General features: G+C 39.3%; 1 protein-coding gene across 1 annotated transcript; it reads left to right on the top strand.

The window, feature by feature from the left end:
- The first annotated feature begins 5348 nt into the window (after window positions 1–5348).
- Window positions 5349–14504, top strand: DYNLRB2 (dynein light chain roadblock-type 2). Its single transcript, XM_069456494.1, has 4 exons — window positions 5349–5389; window positions 7567–7642; window positions 13092–13259; window positions 14455–14504. Exons 1-4 carry the CDS (start codon window positions 5387–5389, stop codon window positions 14496–14498), a joined length of 291 nt encoding a protein of 96 aa, XP_069312595.1. The 5' UTR covers window positions 5349–5386; the 3' UTR covers window positions 14499–14504.
- The last annotated feature ends 1072 nt before the right edge of the window (window positions 14505–15576 follow it).

The raw sequence follows: 15576 nt of genomic DNA on the forward strand, positions 1-15576 counted from the left end.
TTGAAACGAGTTTCTCATAGACAACATATGGTTCGTTCACGTTTTTTTAATGCACTCCGATGATCTCTGTCTTTTTATGGATCTATTTAGACTATTTATATTTAATTTAATTATTGATAGGCTAGGTTGGGGGTGGCAATCTGGGCTCCCCACATGATCTTCACAGAACCTTCTAGGGACAGAGAGCAACTAGTTAACACCCAGCAGGTGTGCAAGTCCCGACTCTCTATTGAGCATAACTACATTTCAATAAAATTATATTTCTCAAAATAGATGGTGAGCTGAATGTGGCATGTAGGCTATAGTTTGCTGACCCCTGGTCTGTTGTATTTACCTAGATGTTTTTTATTTTTTTCTTCTTCCTTCATTCCTGATATTCCACATTTCCCTCTCATATTATTTCACTTTTGTTTAAAGAACTTCCTTTAAATTTTTTTTTTAGTGCATGTCTTCTGGTGACAAATTTTTGTTAATTTTCCTTCTTCTGAGAATGTCTTTATTTCCCCCTTTTACTAAAGGATATTTTTGTAGACATCAAGCACTGGGTTGACAGTATTTTGTCTCAGCTCTTTAAACATATAGTTCCTCTCCCAGGTTTATGGTGAGGAATCTACAGTCACAAGAAACACTCCTCTATAAATAATGTTTCATTTTTCTCTGCTTCTAAATTTATTTATCTTCAGATTTTAGCATTTTGATTATGATGTTTGAACATGAATTCATTTTTGTTTATCCTCCTTGAGATTCACTGAGCTTCTTGAATTTATGGGCTGTCTTAAAAAATATAAACAATTTTTCACTATTACTTATTCAAATATTTTTTCTGCCTGGCACTGTTTCTTCTCTCCTTCTGAGACACTAGTGACAATTTTTGGATTTTTTTAATTTTTGCAAAGTTCCTTGATGCTCTGTTCTTTTTTTTTTCCCCCTAATCTTTTTTCTCTCTATTGCTCAGATTGGATAATTTATTTTGAACTATCGTCAGGTTCACCTACTCTTTTCTCTACCATCTTCAGTCTGCTATTTAACTCACCCATTTTATTGTTTATTATTTTGTCAATGCTAATATTTTTATTTTATATTTATATTTTATATTGATATTTCTTTATATTTTTATTTACCCTTTCTTTACATCTTATATTTTCTACCTGAGATTTTTCTATTTGTTTCAAGAATGTTTGCCTCACTTTCTGGACCACTTTGATTATATTTAAAGTCTTTGTCAAATAATTCTAACATCTGTGTCATCTCAGTGTTGCTGTCTGTTGATGTTCTTATGGAATACAAGTTGAAAATTTTCTTGGACTTTTGTATGTCAAGTGACTTTAGATGGTATCCTGAATATTTTGAATATTATGTAATGATATGCTGAGTAAAACTCATTGTTTTAAGATGATTCTTATATATGTAGAAAATCTAAAAATATCTATAGATTAAAACATAGATTTTTTGAGACAGGATCTCACTCTGTTGCCCAGGCTGGAGTGCGGTGGCCTGACTGTAGGTTCCTGCAGCCTCAAACTCCTGGGCTCAAGCCATCCTCCCACCTCAGCCTCCCCTGTAGCTGCAACTACAGGTGCATGCCACCATGCCTGGCTAATTGTTTTAATTTTTTGCAGAGACAGAGTCTTGATATGTTGCCCAGGCTGGTCTCAAACTCCTCGCCTCAAGCAATCCTCCTGCCTCAGCCTCTAAAATATAGAATTACTAACTGAGCTGAGTAATTTTGCTATATACAAGATAAGTATATAACAATATAAATAAAATATAGAATTAATGAATTTAGCAAGCTTGCTAGATATAAAGTTTATGTAAAATAACTGATCTCTTTACCAACAGAAAATGGTAAGCAAATAAAATCTGAAAACACCAGATAATATCAAATACATATGAACAAACATAACAAAAGATGTGTAATTCATCTATACAAAAAACTGTGTAACATTATTGAAAGAAATGAAAGAAAAACTTTAAAGATGGAGAGACATAATGCTCATGAATTAGAAGACTCATTATTATAAAGAATTCAATTCTCCCTAATTGATCTACCAGTTTAAATTCCACTCAAAATACCAGCTGTATTTTTGTAAAAATTGACAATCTTATTCTAAAAGTAATATGCAAATGTAGAGAAAAGTCAGACATTCACACAGAAAAAGAACAAGGAGGGGAGACTTACTCTCTCAGATATCAAGACTTTATAATACTACAGCAAATTAGGGCAAGTGTCACTAGCACACAGGCCAGTAGAATATAATGGAGAGCCCAGAAAAAGAAACACACGAATATGGACACCCAGTGTGTAACAAAGGTGCCGCTGCAGAACAGTGGGGGAAATATGATCTTTTAAACACATGGTACTGTGTCGATTTTATATAAATGAGAAAATACATGAAACATCTTCACGACCTTGGGGCAGGAAAGGTTTCTTAAACAAGACACCGCAGTACTAAGCCTATAAAAGAAAATAGTATTGATTACAGAATACACCACAATTAAGAAATTCTATTCCTCAAAAGACACAGTTAAGAGAATAAAATGAGAGCCACAAAGTAGAATAGATTTATAATAGATAGGTACAGATATAGATGTAGGTGTGGGTATATATGTATTGTAAATGTAGATATGAAGATATAACCATTAAAGAGCTTGTACCACAGGGTGTATGCGTGCACCCATACACACACACACTCTTCCAAAAACTGAGTCAATAAATATATGGAAAAAGGAGCTTAATCTCATCAATAGTCAGGATTTGCAAACTAAAAGCACAACGAAATTACCACTATACACATACCAAATGGCTAAAAGTAGAGCACTGGAGTTCTGTTTAAGTTGATCAATAATGCCTTATGAGGAAATGGCCACAAAATATATCCCATGGCCTAGTTCATAGTATTTGCCTACTGGTGGGAATGCCAAAGATAGCTATATGTGGTGGCATAGAAAATTCCAAGAGAAAACTCAAGATCGTGAAGTTACCTGGATTTATTCAGGCTAACCAGAGAGCAGCAGAAAATTATCAAAGGGCAAGAGAGACCCTCCAGAAGAAAATCATCTCATTTTGGCAAAATCATATGTGAGGAATTAGGGGACTTTGAGGAATCACTTTTGGGGTTAAGTCAGAGTACTGCAAAAAGTATTACTCAATACTTTCACTTAAGTTCAAAGTTATTTAGTACTTATTGTGAGTCAAGAGAAAAGGTGAGGCGATGGGAGGTGGGGAGGGTAGAGGGGGAATTCACATGTATCGAGGAGAGTAGGGAACACGTGAGACATTGCAAAGACACTTAACTAGCACAGCACTGAATATTCGTTACAGTCTCCAAAAAAGGCATAAAAATTAAACCAACCTACCTTCAAGGAATAATTAGATGTGAAAAATTGATAAGGAGAAAACGGCTCATATTCTCCTCATTGATTTCCTGTGCACAGTGAATCAAACTCGACTGTTGGTTGGAAGTCAGTCTGGCTACTTCTTATTTCTTTTTTAGCGGTTGGGCTCTCCTGTCAGTGCTTTTTATGCTGAAGTCGTTCTTTGCTCTAATCACAGCTGTCAGCTATTGAATGAGCTTGACACCCTGACTCCAGAAACGAGGGAATTCACACCCCATGCATATGCAGTTGGTTCCTTCATTAAAGCTGACTGACATATCAGACATGGTGCACCCTGGCTGCTTTTTATAAGAAAAACAAATGGCTACACAATCAAGTAGGAATCTCCTTGATCTGAAACACCCAGAGAGGCCAACAATCAGTCTTTATTCAACTCAGCCAGTATTACTGTAAAGACCTCTATTTTCATTACTGCAAAATGGCAGATACAATCAGTGAAGAGCCAGATCTGTACACACACACACACACACACACACACCCACCCACCCCAGATTCAGACTCCTTCCCCACATCCTTAGCTGTCCTTCCCAAATCATCTCAGTTGGAGTCTCAGGTGTTGAGAGCCAAGTGGGATTAGCTGACTACTGGGAACTGGCTTTTTTTGAAAAGTGTAAATTTCTTGGAAGGGATAAAAAGCAGAGAATTACAGTGATTAGAATCACCCACGCCCCAACAAAAAGTGAAGCAAAACGTGAGCTTCTCAGAGTGTTTCTGTACCTAAATTAATATCATAAAATGATAGACTCAGAGTTGAAACGGATCATCTAGTCCAAAACCACCAATGGAGTTCAAAATTATTCCAGAGCATACGTAACAAGGGTCAATTCAGAACCGAGATGACATTCCTAGGAATAAGCATGCCTTATGTAGTGGGAGACTACTTTCTGGAAATGAAAGCACAAAGTGAATCAGCATTATAGGAAGTCATTATGGCATGATACCTATGGAGATGCGTTTCCCAACTTACAACTTATATTTTGTAATCAATGTCCTTTTCAAACTCCAGGAAGTCATAGCATGACTCCAGCCACAGAATTTTCCAGCCGTGCTTCATACAATGGTTCGTCTCTTCCTCCCCGGCTACGAGGCTATTATCAATGTCCTTCAAAAGGTCAAGTGACTTCTGACCATCCCTATTTATCTTTAACTTGTTGCCTCCAGCAGGTCTTTAAATACCCATTAGAATGCTCTCATATGGCAATTTATAGAACTTGCAGTACTACCACGTGTAATATTTCAATAACTTAGATCTTTTAACCAAAAAAATGGCATGAAGAAAGATTCTAACGAATTAAACAAAAATACTGGTTAAGTAGCATCTCTGAGTTGAGAGCAGTGAGGGGGTGCTACCACTAGGTGAGAGCGCTCACTCACCGATTTGGGCCTGGGTAGATACACATACATACACACATTAACACACACAGTTGTACTACTTAATGCTGTTGTATGTTTTCCTACAACAGAACTACCGGGGCGGGGAGGGAACGCGTGGGCGCCGCACAGGCAGCTGAGTCTATCACCGACTACCTAAAGCAGAGCAACCCCGGAGGAAAACACACCCGCCCCCCGTTTAAGAGCTCTAGAGCACGTATCGCACTGGGTATGATGCTAGTTTGTCCCACTTTGTCTGCCTCCCCCGCTGCAGTGTCCCCGGGCCCGGGAGAGAGCCCGGTGCGTGGCGGCCACTCAGGGAGTTCTCCCCTTCCCCACCTCCGCCCCATCGCCCCCAGCCTGGGTGAACCCCAGGTGTGCGCCTTCAGCTCCATTTCGAGAACCTTCGCCTACGGGGACCGGAAGGCGTCAGGACTACAGTCAGGGCGGAAGAGCCGCCCCCCAGCAGCCTCCTGCCCCACGCGCGCGCGCGCAGGCGCGGCCCCGACGCTTCCGGGAGGTCACGTCCGCCGTTGTCTCCTAGCAACGGTTGGAAGCGTTGTTGACATCCCGGGAGGCTGCGGCGCCAGACTGAGCCCGAAGTCTCGCCGCCCGCGCGATGGTAAATCTGGGGTCTCCGCCCGTGCCCCGCCGCTCCAAGGGCGCCGACCGCCTGGGGCCTTCGGTGCCCGGCTCCCGGGCAGTCCCGGGCCGCGGCGAGGGCCGGTGGAAGCTTCCTGGAGGGGCGAGAGGGACACCGTGGAAAGGGGGAAGATGCTGTCCAGATGGATGGAAGCTATCTTGAGGGCTGATTTCGGGGGGTGGTACTTGGGGAGGGGTGATGATGAGAAAGGTAAGAGAGAGAGAGAGTGAGGGGATGAAAAATGCCGAGGGGGATGAGAACTCCCGGGAGCCAGGAACTTTTGCCAAGGGCAGGAGCGAGATGGGAGTGGAGAAATCAGATCCCGAGATGGGTGGGACAGGGAGAGCAAGGGAATGGAAAGGGGAAGAAGGGGGGCTGGATATTGAGAGAGAGAAGAAAAGCAAATAAAGAGAAAGAAGGAAAGAGGGGAGGGAAGGGAAAGAGCGCCCCCTCCTCCCCCCCCCGCCCCCCCGCCAAGGAAAAACTAAGACAAGGAAAGTAGAAACTAGGGAAAGCAAAGAGCTTTAAGAGGAATGAAAAGGAGATTGGAGATGGGGATTAAGACATTATATTAAGAGGGCTCAGAAATCATAAGAGGAAAAACTAGGAGGCGAGAAGCGTCAAGGAGAGAAGAAATAGGAGTTTGGGAAAGAAGTAAAAAGGAGAAACATAAATGAGGGCAGTGGCTGCAAGGAGCTGTGGACATCGTCGTAAAGATTATCAAAAATGCAATCAGTTGTTAATCCCCTGTACAATTATTACGCCTTAATGCAGTGTTTCCCAAAACGAGATGCAAACATTAGTTGCTACGTAAGATGGCCCAGAAATGCCAAATAATAGAATGAATCACATCGTGAGAAAGTTATTCCTCTTTCATTTTGTTCATCGTTGAGACTATGTACAGGAGAAAGTTTCTGACACTCTTAGGTCCTTAATACCACTATCATTTGGTAATTTCCATTTTTCTCACCTAAAAAGCAGACCTCAAGCTCAGAGCTTTCATTGTGGTAGAATTTAATAACATATTCTACTTTCTCTTCATTTTGTTTGTCTTTACAGTTATTTCTATTGGTGACAAATAATACCAGGTTTCCATTTGTGGTAGTGGTGTATAAATAAAATGCATTTATTTAAGCTTTTAGTAGTGAGATAATTAAAATAACATGCTAGATAAATAATATAGATGGTATTCATAATGGCAAAAATTGTGAATCTAGTACACAAATGCCTGAAATTCTGAAAACACATGCTATGATGGGAAATAAGTGCTTGCACCCACATTTGACTAAAGTAGCATAATGTTCACCTGTGGAATGTTGAGGGAAAAAAGAATGTAGCACACCCTCATCAAGACACTCTGCAGAATACTGTCTGAATTCAGAATATCCAGTGATTGCTCAGTCATGAGCAATATACAAGTTTGGAAAAGATTACTTTTGATTTTGGCATTTCTAGAGGGGAATAAAACTGATACAATACAGTCTATACATAGGATTCAGAAAGGTGAGTTTAGAACACAATAATGGATTCCAAAATAATCATCCATGGTTGAACACGTAGCTTGCACTGAGACCCAAGCTATAGTTATCAAGAAAACCCTGGCATCCTGGAAAATGTTGTTTTCTTAGAATGTCCTTCTGTAAATTTAATCCCCTGAATACCCAATTAGGTGGCATTAATGAAAATGAGATTTCTCAGTAAGGACCACTTCTAGACAGAGGGAGGCCATGATATATAGCTCTATAAATGTTTAAATGACTACAAATGCAGAAGTGCAGAAAAGGAATTTTTCATGTGAATGCAGAAAGTAAATGAGTGAAAGATGATCTGGGGCAGATTTCTGTGCGATGTAAAGAATAACTTTCTAGCAAATGGAAACAGATAAAAGTGGAGTGAGTGCTTGTGAGGCAGTAAGATTTCTTTCTCTGGAAGGTTCAAGCCAAGAGATTTGTCAGCGTTGTATGCAGCGGGTCTTATATATAGGTTTTTACGTGGGACTTGACAATTTCAAATCTGTCTTCAGAAGTCTGAGATATAGCACCTAGCACCTTAAGTTAAGGAGATAGAGGAGTAGGTATCTTTTAAAACATCATTCTCCCTGGGGTGGGGTCATCACAAAGACCCTTTTGGTTAACTGCCTTTGTGATTTCTTCCAGGCAGAGGTGGAGGAAACCCTAAAGCGGATCCAGAGCCATAAGGGGGTTATTGGAAATATGGTTGTAAATGCAGAAGGTAAATATGTCACAGGCTGTCTTCTTGTCACACACAAGCCAACTAGGACCTGTTTGTTGTGTCAGACAAACATTTTAAAATTTGAAATCAAAAGTATGTTTGTGTATTTTACCTGTGGCATTTACTTGTCAAACATCTACTGAGTATCTATTATATGCCAAGCATTCTGCTAAGAGCTAAGGATATCAATATGCATAAAACATGCCTTAAAATGTCTGTATATTCCTAAGAAACACTTTATGTTGTCCATCATTTAAAGCTTTGATAATTCCCTTCCAACATTTCAAAAGTGCCAATAAAACTATCATTTTGAAGATAGGAAGTGTATTATTGCCGGCAGTTTCTTTTTGTTTTAACATTATAAAGGGCACAGAGGTTCAGTGTTCATTTTAAGTGGAATTGATCCCTTTACCACAGTTAATAAAAATCTTTGAGAATTAATTTAATGTCATTTATAGCATAGTCTTTGTGGCTGCAGTATAAGAAGGGCCAGTACATTTCCAGCAATGAAATCCACAGACTTACCCGAAACTCGCTCTTGCTGCACAAGCCTTATTAAGAATCCACATGGCATTTTCTCTGGCACATTGCTCCATGCTCAGCTGTGGTGGCGACCTCTTAAAGGTTCCTGCTGGTTTCATTGCTAATTCAGGCATTTGTAAGGACAAGAGGTGACAGAAATTCCAGAGCGTTTGTTAAAATAAGAGTAGCTACTTCACTTAATTCACAGTGCAACCATGGAATTGGCATGTTGCCAACTTGGTGCCTGGGCAAAATCCATCAGTAAATATTGATTGAGCAACTATCAACTGAAAGTCTGTTTAAACTGTGTACTGAAATTCCTTGCCATAAAGAATGGGAAAATAACCTTTACTGGTGGTTTTGACAATTAAATGAGATAATAATCGTCTAGTGCCTGACACAATACCCAACACTTAATAGAATTGCAATTAAATAGTTCTGAGAATGCGGAAATTTTGAATTCGTTTGTGCGGAGGAAACATTTGCTCTGTTTTATAAAATTAAGTCAATGTCAAATGAGTGAGATACGCACACACATACAATAAATATAACAAATTCACCAAGCTTAAGCAATCGGTGGGTGGAGAGAGGACTTAAGATCAGCATTAACAGGTAGGTCAATATTTCCAGGCAGCGGTCCAGCCCTAGTGTGTGGATCTGGTTGAATTAATTTTATTTCCATGTATTTGCATACTGGGCTCTCCACAGGATTTCATAAAGGTTCTGTATTAGTTTCCTTTGGCCACAGTGACAAAGTACCACATACTTGGTGGCTTAAAACAACAGAAGTTTATTCTTCCTCAGTTCTGGAGACCAGAAGTTGAAATCAAGGTATCAGCAGAGTCATGCTGTCTTTGAAGACTCTACAGGTGCATCCCTTCCTTGCCTCTTCCTAGCTGCTGGTGGTTGGTGTCAATCCTTGGTGTTCCCTGGCTTACGTCACTCCAGTCTCTGCCTCCGTCATTACATGGCCTTCTCTCTGTGTCCCTGTGTCTCTGTTTTCTTATAAGGACCCCAGTTATTAGATTAGGGCCCACTTGAATCCAGTATGACCTCTTCTTAACTAATTACATCTGCAAAGACCCTGTTTCCAAATAAAGTCACCTTCAGAGGTTTAGAGTGGACTTGAATTTGAGGGGGCCACTATTTAACCCTGTACCGGTGCATTGACCTGTGACACCCAGAACAACTCCTCTAATGTGCTTGAAAGATCTTGGTCTAAAGCAGGTAATCCTGGTGATGCGCAGCAAATGTCTGAAAAATGTCCATCTCTTCAATCTGTAACTGCACTGCTAGGATTTATCCTAAGAAGTGATAAAGAAAAGATTTAGGTACAAGGAGACTCACTAAGGCATCGTGTAGAACAGCCATAAGTAAATAAATCTATCCCAACAGTAGGGGAGTTTTTAAATTAACTGTGTAATATTTACTTGATGAACGTTACTCTGTTTAAAATGTTGAAAAATATTTAGTGTCAAGAGAAACTAGATGAAAAATGTAGATAACAGCAGCAGTCAGCATTGTGTAATCCTATACACAGCCAGATGCACACATATATTTCAAATAACTGTGGAATAAAAGGTAAGGGGACGTTACAATGATCCTCTCTGAGTGGTGGGATGAAAAGTGATTTTTTTCTTTATTTTCCTGAGATTTCTTAGTTAGCAATTCTCCAAAGGCAACAAAATATTTTTAATACCGATTAACTTCTAATTAACCTCTACTAAGATAAAGTTGTGTTAGGATCCAGGGCACTTTTCAAGGTTTCTGGATACCCAGAATTTTTACCTAAAAGCCAAATTAACCTTTTTCCCAAAAATATAAATGAGGAGCTTATTTTTCTAGTCATATTATTAATAAATAGAATGTATGACAAAGATCTTTATTAATAGCATATGTTATAAATTGCGTGACCAGAATGTAATAAAATACTCAATTTCAACAGCCTACTCAATTTTAGATGAAAATGCTATTTATTATAGTGTAGTTATGCAGTTTTGGGAAGTCTTATGAAATTTTATACCAAAAATATTTAACGAAGATGGTGTTTACATATCCTTGTTCTCTACTGGTGGTTTTGGTCTACTAATTCTAGGCAAATAACGTTAACTTATTTTCAGATTGTATTTGTGGTTAGGTAGGCCTGCTACCATGTTTATTCATTTAGGTATCATCATATCCATGTGCAATATAGTCCTTTGGTTTCACTGCTATTGAAACATAGACTTCCTAGTCATGGCACTAAGGTAGACTTATCAGTTTAGCCCAGTGCTGAGTGGTGTAGGTTTTGATTAGAGCAGATTTCTTTGTTAACATTGGTTTCCCATTTATAAAACCATTATTTACAATATTGCAACACTGATCATTGAATTAGATACAGGTAAATATATATTTGTCTCCCAGATAGCCAGATCTGTCATATATTATATATATAGGCCTGATTTCTGTAGGCTCTCAATTTTAAATATCCCTGACATTTCTAACAATCCATCATTTGAATTTCATTAGATTTTTTAGCCATCCAGGCAATTCCTTTTATTTTGAAATACAATCTATCAACCAAAGTACAAATGTATAGTTGAAGATGATAAACTGAAATAGTGAATGCCAGCTTACTAGGATCATAAAGAGTCATATTTTAAAGTAGTGCCATAAATTCAGCAATATCAAATTTTAAGATGCACATACTCTTTGTTCTAGGAGCTCCATTTTAGGAATTTATCTTACACATCCATAGAAATGTCAAATGACATGCACAAGGACATATCCTGTAGCTTTGCTTCTAAAAGTCAAAGATTGGGAACAACCTTAATGCCTGTCGGGAGGATATAATATTAGTCAAGTGTGTTACAAAACATCCATTCAACAGCCTGTTCTTCAGTCATTAACATGAATTACTTAGCTTTATATACACTGTATCAAGCAATTTCCCAAGTGTATTAAATGAAAAAAGCTTAAGGTACAAAATAGAGAACGATACCATTAAAATACAGAATATAAACATATCTCTGGAAGAATAGCTAAGAAACTGGGAGCAATGGTTGCATCTCAGAAGGGAAGTGGGTGAAGTTTATACCATGTGCTAAAATTACTTTTAATAATTTTTTAATTACCTCGCATGGTACCAAGCAAGAACTCAATAAATATTAGTTGACTGATTTTTTTAAATGTCTATGGTGAATACCAAAAACTCCATGTGTTTCCACATTGTGCACTTATTATGCAGAAAGGCTGTTTTATTTATTGACGTGGATCACTAGACTAACAAAATAAACCTGAGCATCTGATTCATACTCTTGTCGTCTACATTTTAAATAACTTATTCTGGTTGTATTTCTTTTGATACTGAGCAATGCAGACTTAGTAGGTAGTCACTCTTTAAGATGCAAAATAAAACTGTTTTGTCAAAAGGTTCCCTTCAAAGCTTGACTGTTTGCTACATTCTGCTTCCTGCTTGTGCTTTGTGATCTTTCATCAGGTATGAAAGACAACTGACTGCCTTCTAGGGAAAAAGTGAACAAATTATACAAAAATTAACAAGGTTCATATGATACCTTATTTATTGAATAGGTTTCCCTGTACATATCGTTCTCATAATGTTTAGCAAGACCTATTCTGGAGCAACAGTTATCTGTTTCAAGAAATCAATCTGTTTCAAAGTGAAAATTGTTGGTCTCCACGAGCTTTATGAAAACTTGGTAAAATCCTAAGTTTGTAATGCTCTTTCACTCTTGAAAGTGCTCATTTGGTTTAGCAGTTTCTGGAGCTACATCGTCAGAAGGAAAACCAAGAGCTACGTTAGACTCTTTAATTGATTGGCCTCAATACAGGTACCTAAGGAAACTGACAGCAACCCCAAATTCACCTTCATAAGTCCACCTAAAGTAAAGGCACCTTGGCAAATCAAATCCTTGGAATTCCCTTGCTATCTGGTTGTTCTCAAAATACTATGAAGGCTATCTCTGATTCGATACAATATACGTACAGTAACTACCACAGCACCTGGTACATAACAGGCACTGACGCTGGGTGACCTGAATTGAGCTAGATTGATTTCAGCTGAACTGAATTATACTTGCATATTTATCTGGCTAGAATTTGCCAGTTCATAGGTTGTTTTAAACTCATATAATAGAACACTCGAGCACACAAGTAGCCCAATGTAATAATTCTTTAAACCAAGAATGAGGGCAAGCCAGGGAATGCATAGCAAAACTACAATGTCTTTGTTACCATATTTTCTCACTTAAAATTTTAAGGTTTGCAAAATATTGCGTGAGGAGTTATAAAGGAATTTTGAAAATCCCCTTTGATGTGCTCTCCAGCATGTGCGCTGATATCCCTTTATGTTTCTGGCCTCAGAGAAGACGACTAACAGCGTGTCAGAGACCGGGCATTTCAAAGCAGACTCGCTGTAGTCAGGACACTTAGGGGAATGCATTTTATATAAAAATATGTTAGCAATGAAATAATCAGTTAACAGCTTCCAAAAGAAGCTGTTGAAGGGAACCTTTTGACAAATAGTTTTATTATGCACAAAAATGTCCCATCACTCCGTTAGCTATAAAAAACTGTAAAGTACCAAGTGACCAAACAGAGGATTGATTATGATATATCCAGAAAATAGTAAAGTGAGCAGGGATTAAAAATAATGGGGATGGCACTTTCAACAAGGACAGCTTGTATGCTATAATTTAAATGAAAAATGCAACTGTCAAATTTGTAAATAGAGTTTGACTCAAGTATACTGAAAAAATCTAGGTAGAAACAAAAAGATTGGAAGGAAATATACTGAAATTGATACCAGTAATAGCAGCCATCACGTTTTCGTCCTCTTTACAATTATCAGTGTTTTCCAATACTTCCAAAATGCGCATATGACTTTTAAAATAAAAAAAAATTAACCAAAACTTACATCTCCTGGTAGGTATTCCTATCCGAACAACCTTGGACAACTCGACCACAGTTCAGTACGCGGGTCTGCTTCATCAGCTGACGATGAAAGCCCGGAGCACGGTCCGAGACATCGATCCTCAGAACGACCTCACTTTTCTCAGGATCAGATCAAAGAAACACGAAATCATGGTAGCTCCAGGTAATTTGGCATTTCGTTTCGTATTTAAAGCATCTTTCTACTTCACTGGCTAAAAGCCTTGTTTCAAAGAACGGGGACCATAGATTTTAGTATACAAAATGAAACACTACTCATCAGTTACGAAATGAAGACATTTGACTCTGAAGATTCCAGTCCGAAAATTGTATGAAATTAGCAATTAATGTGAACTGTGAACAAGTTGAATTTTGCCCGCTTGCATTTATCAGTAGTAGTCAAAAAATTTCGGCTGGGTGCAATGGCTCATGCCTGTAATCCCAGCACTCTGGGAGGCCGAGGCGGGAGGATCGTTTGAGCTCAGGAGTTGGAGACCAGCCTGAGCAAGAGCGAGACCCCATCTCTACTAAAAAAAAAAAAAAATAGAAAGAAATTATATGGACAGCTAAAAATATATAATATAGAAAAAATTAGCCAGGCATGGTGGTGCATGCCTGTAGTCCCAGCTACTCAGGAGGCTGAGGCAAGAGGATTGCTTGAGCCCAGGAGTTTGAGGTTGTTGTGAGCTAGGCTGACGCCACTGCACTCTAGCCCGGGCACCAGAGTGAGACTCTGTCTCAAAAAAAAAAAAAAAACTTTAGGAGATGTAGGTCTCATTTCCAGTGAACGTAGCACACAGACTCTGGAGGGTGCAAGAAATGTCCCCTGTCCTGGAGATAAGGTAGGGGGCAGATCTCGGCTGCAAGGGTCTCAAACCCTCCCCCCAGGGAAAGCACATCCACCCGGTCTCCCAGAGGACAGCAGCCACACAAACACTTCTTTCCTTGCAGGAATTACGTTCACAGTGTTAGTCAATGACTATAAAATGTGACTTATGCTCCTAAATCTAGTCTAGAAGAAACTTCTCCATAGCACATCTATCAAATCAGAATTGCCTATAAACTAAATAAAGCACCTGTGTTCTCGCCCTGACTGCACATTAAAATCACTTGCAGGGTTTTTTTTACAAAAACTATCCATGTGGGGACCCCTCCCCGACCATCCCGAGGGCTGGGCCCTGGGAGGTGACTATTTTCTGAAGGCTCAACAGGTGATCCTGCCGTGCAACCTGGGTGGGAAACCATGGGGGGGTCCACGCCAGGTCCAGGAGATGTTTTGAAGAGAAAAGCAGATTAGCTGAAATATCCATTTATTAAATTTAATTTTAGAGTGAATTAATTTTGTCCATGCCTCTCTGCAGATAAGGAATATCTTCTGATTGTCATTCAGAATCCGTGTGAATAGACTTGCTGCGGCGGCCAAGGATGTCCTAGTGACATGGGGTTGGAACACTTTCCTATGTGATGATTACTAAAATTGTATTCCAATCCAGCTGACTCTTTGGACATTCTTTTCTACGTTTGCATTTAAACTATTCTACCTGTCTCGTTTAGTCCCTTTTGGTTGTATTGTGTATTGTACTGTACTTTTGCTATATAATAAATGAATTCTGCTATGTATGCCTCTATTTTTTGTATAGTAGATAAAACTGAAGGATGCTAGTGAGAAGATAGCCCTCCTTGTGATAGGTCTTCTAGTCTAGAAGTAGTTGGCACCAAGTACAAAAGCATGACATTTCCATAACATGCCAAGGAGATTCAGGGGAGCACTGTGGAAGCTACTAGCAAAGTAGAAAGTCTCATGGCTCAAAGAGTGTTCGACGCTTTCCCAGGTTGGACAAGGACACTAGGAAGTCAGAAGCCTGGTCCTCAGCTGGGGTCAGCACCACAGCTCAGCACCTCCCCCATCCCTCAGACCTGAGGGGACCAGATACCTGTAAGGCTAGGGAGATAATGCCAGAGGGTTCTGTTTTTACTAGATATTTCAAACATTCAGAAAATCATCAAAGTAATATGACAGATTTCCACGTACCCTAAACCCATATAGAACAGATGTTCATATTTTGCCGTGTTTGCTTTATATCCTCCCCTTTTTTAACTAAACTTTTTATTTTAAAATAACTGAGGGCTCGTGAAGTTGTAAGAAGTCACAGAGACCCTGTGTCCCCTTTACCCAGTTTCCCCTGTGGCGACATCTCCCAAAGCCCTAGTACCGTAGCACAAGCTGGAAACTGATGCTGAAAGACCCGCCCCCTTTAACCTTCTGACCACCACTATCGTCCATTTCTATATTTTTCCATATCAAAAATGTTACGTAAATAGAATCATACAGTATGTAACCTTTTGGAATTGACTCTTTTCACTCAGCATAATTCTCTTGAGACCCATCCAAAAGATAAGCAGTGAACCATTACAGACCCAGCGGAAGCCTGCGCCTCCTTGTGCCTCTGTCCTCCTTCCCAGGGGATCCTTGTCAGGAGGCA

Source organism: Eulemur rufifrons, chromosome 23 (assembly GCF_041146395.1).
Source record: "Eulemur rufifrons isolate Redbay chromosome 23, OSU_ERuf_1, whole genome shotgun sequence".
NCBI classification, from domain to species: domain Eukaryota; kingdom Metazoa; phylum Chordata; class Mammalia; order Primates; family Lemuridae; genus Eulemur; species Eulemur rufifrons.

Excerpts from the sequence above, each read along its gene's own strand:
- DYNLRB2 (XM_069456494.1), top strand. Across the intron at positions 7,643-13,091 it reads TATGGTTGTAAATGCAGAAG|GTATTCCTATCCGAACAACC; the intron begins GTAAATATGTCA and ends ATCTCCTGGTAG. Across the intron at positions 13,260-14,454 it reads CGAAATCATGGTAGCTCCAG|ATAAGGAATATCTTCTGATT; the intron begins GTAATTTGGCAT and ends GCCTCTCTGCAG.